This window comes from Myotis lucifugus, unplaced genomic scaffold, assembly GCF_000147115.1.
Source record: "Myotis lucifugus unplaced genomic scaffold, Myoluc2.0 scaffold_1346, whole genome shotgun sequence".
Taxonomy (NCBI): Eukaryota; Metazoa; Chordata; class Mammalia; order Chiroptera; family Vespertilionidae; genus Myotis; species Myotis lucifugus.
This window is the reverse complement of record NW_005872394.1, coordinates 3,826-10,135: the sequence shown is the minus strand read 5'-3', so window position 1 is coordinate 10,135 and position 6,310 is coordinate 3,826. Positions and strand designations below refer to the sequence as shown.

Below are 6,310 nucleotides of genomic sequence, written 5' to 3'. Positions count from 1 at the left end.
TCACGTTGGGAATGGTCTCGGAGCATTGTGCACCAAGGGCTTAGCTGTGCAGAAGACGGGGGCGGTCCTGGGGCGACGGATGAGTCCGGAAGCGAGGCCACTTTATCGCAAGGGGCGGGGGCGTCGTGGCCCCACGGGGCGGAGCCTTCGTGGAAGCAAGGGGCGGGGCCTCGAGCTGACACTGAAGGCGGGGCCAGGGCGGAAGGCAAGGGCAGGTGCTGGGGTGAAGGTGCCAATTCAGTGCCAACAGGACTCCCCAGTCGGGGTTGCGGGGGAAGAAGGAAACTTTATTAGTGCAAACAGCTCCGAGCGACACCGCTCGGCTGTGACAGCGCTGCTGCTGCGGGGCGGCTCCGCATTGCTGCACCGGGCCCCGCCAGGCCCTCCAGCCAGGCTGCTCAGCTCTGCTCTGCTGGGCTCCGCTGGCTCTGCTGGGCTCTGCTCCGCCCCCAGTCGGCTCCCTCTGCTCCCAGAGCGGGCGGCGGACACAATGCAGGCAGCGCTTCTCCCGGAATTGTAGTCTGAGTGAGAGCCCCTGGGCAGAACTGGCTGCTAGGCTCTGCTTATTATTTTTATTATTTGCTTTATTTTTCAGCCCAGTTAGCCACCAGGAGCCCTTCCTGCTGGTGTTTTCTTTTTTCTCTTCTTTTTTAATAGTTTGGGTTCACAGTAGCCTGAGTTGGCTGATGGGTTCATTCCAGACAATGACATTCTCCACAAATGTAATAAGTTCTTTTCACTTTAAGGTTCTCAATGAAGTATGTTTCAAGCATGTCTATAATGTATAAGGCAGCAGAAAATATACTCTTTACAGTTATTTGAACTTAGGATAAGAATGTTTGATGTTGACTAACAAACGTGCTCACGGGTTCTCAGAACTGCTCAGAGGTGCGAGAGCACAGCCCTCTGAAGTGCACGCCTGCGCCACAGCCACACGGCGTCCTCGGCTGGTTGGCTTCTTGAACTGGGTCGGTGGTGGTGCCGGGCGTTTGGAGCCAGAAGAGCCGGAGCTGTGGCTCTCCAGGGGGCGACGTGGCTCCTCGGGGACATCTGCAGTCTCTGGTTGTCACAGCGAAGGGGCTGCTCCTGGCATCTCTCGGGAGAAGCCGGCAGTGCTGGTCGATGGCCTCGGGTGCAGACAGCCCCACCGCCACCCAGCGCGAGAGCGAAGGCAGAGCTCAGACCAGGAACCGGGAATGGGTGAAGGGGTCGTTTCAAGAGAAAGATGAAGCAGGAGTTGTGCTTTGATGGATGTAGTACAGGATTTACTTCTTTTTTTTAATTGAGATATAATTGACATATAACATTGTATTAGTTTCAGGTGTACAACCTAATGACTTGATACCTGTATATACTGTACAGTTTACCCTTAAACAACATGGGGTTAGGGGTGCCAACCCCCACACAGTAAAAAATTTGTGTGTAACTTTCGACTCCCCCCAAACTTAACTGCTAACAGCCTACTGTTAGTCTTAAATAGCCTTAAACCATTAACACATACTGTTGTATGTTATGTCTCATACGCTGCATTCTTACCATAAAGCTACAGAGAAGGACATGTTGAAGTCCCGAGGAAGAGGAAATGCAGGTACAGTGTTTACTGAAAACCCTGCAGGTAGGAAGGGGTGGGGTGTGCGGTGCAGGAGGAGCAGCGGCCCCGGCAGAACTGCAGTGACCTCACGTCCGCAGGGCCCGGGGGACTGGCTGGGAACACGATGCCCTGCCGTTCTCAGCCCTCGTGCCCCGGCTCGCCATCCGCCACCCGGGCCCTCGCTCTCGTCTGCTGCTGGTCCAGCAGGACGCAGCCTCTTCTCGTCCCACAACCCACTCGTCACGTGTCCCCTGCCCGTGCGAGGCTGTATGAACACACAGGTGCACAGGTTCCCGCCGTGCCGAGCCCAGCGACCGCCCACAGCACAGGCTTCCCAACATGAGGACGGCGTTGCACCTGTGACACAGCCTCGGCGAGCTGGTCGGACAAGGTGAGCCTCACCTGGATCAGGTCCAGGTAAACTACCCTGAGGTCTAATTAGCTCCCGGGCCAAGGGCAGGGGAAATGACTGGAATGACTGGCTGTGTTTGAAGAAGGAGCACGTAGCATTTAGACTAAGGAGAGTCCCCTCTTTAATCTGTGGCCAATTAAATGCTTGAAAAGAGATGAAGGGGAGACGCAACGATATATGCAAATAAGACCAAATGAGAAAGCCCTTTCATCCTGAATTTATTCATAAATGTCAGTGTGAGCTCTGATGTGTCTCCCTGAAACCAAACCAAACCAATGAAACTCGTTTGCTGGCTTTGAAAGGCCCAGCAGCGGTGGCTCCCCTGTGGCCACAGGCACAGGACTGGCCTCTAAGCACAAACGTCCCAGGAGGACCCAGGCTCCTGTAACAGTGAGGCAGGAGGAGCGTGGGGGTAGCAGTGCTGGCAGGGACGCGGGCGCTGCTGGTGGGGTCTGGGCTTGTGGTCCACTCGGGAGGCCGGCTCAGGCGGGGGATGAGCTGCGGGGGTCTGGTCAGCGGGAACTGACGGAGCTGCTCGCCCCCACTGGCCGGCGCTTAAGGAAATGTGTCCAGTTTCAGGGACACGCAGGGCCGGCTGGACCGTCTGCCCCGTGGGCTTTGGAAGCCGAGCCTTTGGCCCCCACTGCGTGGCTCCCCCGGGCTCCGTGATGTAGCCGGCAGCTCCTGGCCGACTCCTCCTGTGGGCCCTGGGCCTGGGCTTGTGCCTGAGCTGCGCACATGGGCTCCGGAGGAGGTGGGTGCTCTCCTGGGCGCGTGGGGGGGTCCCGCTGGCTGGCCAGGCTCCCAGGCGTCCTGGGCGGGTGGTGGGAGCTGCAGAGGGTCCCAGCCTCGGAGGGGACAATGCGGGTGGACGCGGGACGGTCAGCACAGCCTTCGTGTTGAGGAAATGCAGGTACAGTGTTTACTGAAAACCCTGCAGGTAGGAAGGGGTGGGGTGTGCGGTGCAGGAGGAGCAGCGGTCCAGGCAGAACTGCAGTGCTCACGTTCCGCAGGGCCCGGGGGACTGGCTGGGAACACCCATGCCCTGCCGTTCTCAGCCCTCATGCCCGGCCTCGCCATCCGCCATCCGGGCACTCATCCTGCTGCTGGTCCCTGTGTCTCCCTACCTGTGGGGACAAGACAGATCCCTCCCCGATGCTGTGGCTTCCACACCCACCTCCGGTGCAGCATCTGCTCCCAGGCCCAGCCCAGTGCCTCAGGCCTGCGGACGGTGTGCCCATCTACAGGGGGAGAAATGGAGTGTTCGTTTCAGTTGCATTCCTGTTGTTGGGAACGACGAAGACCCACTGGACTGTGTGTTCTTGGAGGAACGAGCCGGACCTCTCGTCCAACATCCACCAAACACCCAGCACCGGCTTTGGGAGGCGCCTAGTGAGACCCATCGCGCACCGCCCTCCCCTCCCCTCCGCCTCGGTGGCTCCCTCTGGAGGAGGAGGAGACGCACAGCACGGGGAGACCCGCTGAGGCCGGCTTCCTGCTCCTGTTTGGTGGCTGATGCTGTGGCCCAGGGGGCTTTGCCGATGCCAGCGTGAGCGAGTCAGGCTGAGCCAGGGCAATCCTAGGGGCGCCGTCTCAGCACTGGACCCCTCCCCGCCCAGGCCAGCGTCCCTCTCCTCTCAGGGGAGTCCCAGGGCTCAGGCTGCCTCCGCTGGCGGAAGCTGGTGGCTGAGGGTTGGAAATACACAGACATTTTTAATGGAAGCAAAATGGGGCAACGGCGTCACGGCCATCCGGGATTGAGCTCAGGTGAGGCAGGGCGGGCGCTGTGCCCCTGTCATAGCAACTACTGCAGCCTGGAGGCAGGAGGCGGCCTGGCCATGGGGGGCCGGCCAGGAGCCCAGGCTTCCAGCTTCATCCGAGGGCTGGCACCTGGCAGCTCTCAGAGCCTGCTGAGCATAATTTCGAAGTCAAACCCCAGGAGTACTTAACCACGCCCAGCCCGGCGAGCCGGTGAGCGCGTGGGGTGAGCCTGGCTAAAGGCAGGGGAAATGCCTGGGATGACTGGCTGTGTTTGAAGAAGGAGCAATGGTGGCTGGCGGGGACCTCTTCCCGGGGCAGCCTGTGTCAGAGCTGATCGCGCAGTTGCTGCGTGCGGAGCCCTACCCCCCAGCTGGGGGCGCTTTGGCGGAGGCGGCGGTTCAGCGGGCGCAGTGCTGGGAATTGACAAGGTGTGTGAGCTGGCAGCGCGGCTGCTGTTGAGCGCAGTGGAGTGGGCCGCCACGCGCCCTTCTTCCCTGACCTGCCCGTCGCCGACCAGCTAGAGCGAGCTGTTTGTGCTGAAGGCCACGCAGGCCGCGCTGCTGCCAGCCGCAGCTGGTCTGCACGCCGCACTCATGGCCGCGGACCGAGCCGTGGCCTTCATGGATCCGGTGCGCGCCTTCCAGGAGCAGGTGGACAAGCTGGGCCGCCTGCAGGTGGACTCCGCAGAATACGGCTGCCTCCAGGCCATGGCGCTGTTCACACCTGATGCCTGTGGCCTTCAGATCCAGCACACGTGGGGAGCCTCCAGGAGAAGGCACAGGTGGCCCTCACTGAGTACTGCGGGCCCAGTTCCCGTCCCAACCCCAGCGCTTCAGGCACCTGCTGCTGTGGCTCCCGCTCTGCGTGCTGTCCCTGCCTCCCTCACCTCCCAGCTGTTCTTCATGCGCCTAGTGGGCAAGACACCCATGGAGATGCTGATTCGAGACATGCTGCTGTCTGGAAGTACCTTCCACCGGCCCTATGGCTCAGGCCAGTGAGGGGACAGGACCCGGGGCACCGTGGCCGGGTCTGCAGACCTCAAGGGATGTGGCTGCTTGAGCCTCAGGGGGGATTCCCCAGACAGAGGACTCCAGCCTCTCTCCTCAGACTCCTATTTTTTAAAGACTGAAATGTTTGTCTTTTCTGTTTTTTAAATGATCATGAAACCAAAAAGTGACTGATTGTCCAGGCTCTGGCCTTGTCCTCCACAGAACCTCCTGGCCAAGATGGAGGAGGAACTGAGGATCTAATCCTGGGACAGTCTTGTCCCTCAGTGCCTCAGGCATGAACTCATGGGATGATGGGGTTGGTTCCCTACTTTGATGGGCAGAGGCCTGGTGTCGACCGCAGGGGCAGCCGTAGCCAGGAAGGAGTTGCGTGCACCAGGTGGCTCCTACTGGACACGTGATCCGCGTTGGACACGACATAGTGAATGAATCCAGGCCAATAATAAAGGCATTTCCTACCTGCAAAAAAACTCCCAAAAAAACTGCCAGACCTTCTGCACGTGAACTTTCAAGGGCCTTTAAAATAAATTGCATCAAATTCAAAACGTCTTGACACCTTTCACCTCGGCCAGGCATTTGCTCTGATCCCTAGATGTTTTCGCAGTGATCCAAAGAATACAAAACGAGGGTCAAGTTTGAATCAACTCTACCCTTAAACACAGAATCTGACTTTGGACTCCGTTGTGGTTTCCTACTAAAGGATCAACAAAAGCCAGCCGTTGTTAGAACACCTGCCAGAGTAACTGTTGGTCATCTCTAAAGCCTTATGCAGATTTCATCCAAAGAGGAGAAGCTTTTAATTGTCCAAATGTTATGTTCTTATACACAAGCTACCTTTATAAATGCTTCCCCTGATCATAAACAGTGTCGTTCTTGTTTGAGATAGAATTGCTGTAGTTCATGACCATTGGTTCATTTTTAAAATTTTTTTTGTTAACTTGGGCTCTTCTCCCCGTCTACTCTACTTCTACTAACTACTACTAACTACCACTTCTACTGAATGTGAAACAGGCCTTACCCATCATGTTGAGTCTATCCTAGGTCAAAAACTTGGTTTTATTGTTTCATGTAATTGCTTGTTTGAACTAATCATTTACTGAAGTGTTAGAAGAACAAATAACTTAAATGAGTCTTATCCCTTCAGTTTTGATGGTGATCAAAATAGCTCAGAAAGAAATTACTGTTTCAGCTGTTCTTAATCTTTTTTGGATCACAGGAGAATTAGATTGAAGCCACAGATGATCTTCCAAGAAAAATGCATCTTCCTTCCTAATTTTGTATATGTAAGTTTTCGATTATTGGACTCTGACTTTTGCATCATGCATAATGGACCCTACATACTAATTAATTACAAAAAAAATATTTTGCATTGCAAATCTCAGTAGTAATCATACACCCTGGCCTCGGTCTGCGTGTCTGTGTGTTGTGCTTTGGGTTGTTTGATGCTCTAATTTGAGGGCTGCTTTATCAATGTGCCTTTGAAATTTAAGAAAGGATCCCTTTTTGTATCGTAATATGTTCGCCTCCAATTCCACATCC

The 6,310-nt window shown here is 56.1% G+C and overlaps 1 protein-coding gene and 1 pseudogene across 1 annotated transcript in view; one reads left to right on the top strand and one right to left on the bottom strand.

The window, feature by feature from the left end:
* The window catches only part of FGFR1OP (FGFR1 oncogene partner), a 28,333-nt gene extending 24,927 nt beyond the window's left edge, over window positions 1-3,406 (bottom strand). Inside the window, 2 exon segments of the mRNA XM_023748383.1 lie at window positions 3,181-3,244; window positions 3,340-3,406. Coding sequence (XP_023604151.1) covers window positions 3,181-3,244; window positions 3,340-3,406 — 131 coding nt within the window.
* A 615-nt stretch (window positions 3,407-4,021) lies between these two features.
* Window positions 4,022-5,633, top strand: LOC106695462 (annotated as a pseudogene).
* Window positions 5,634-6,310: the final 677 nt, after the last annotated feature.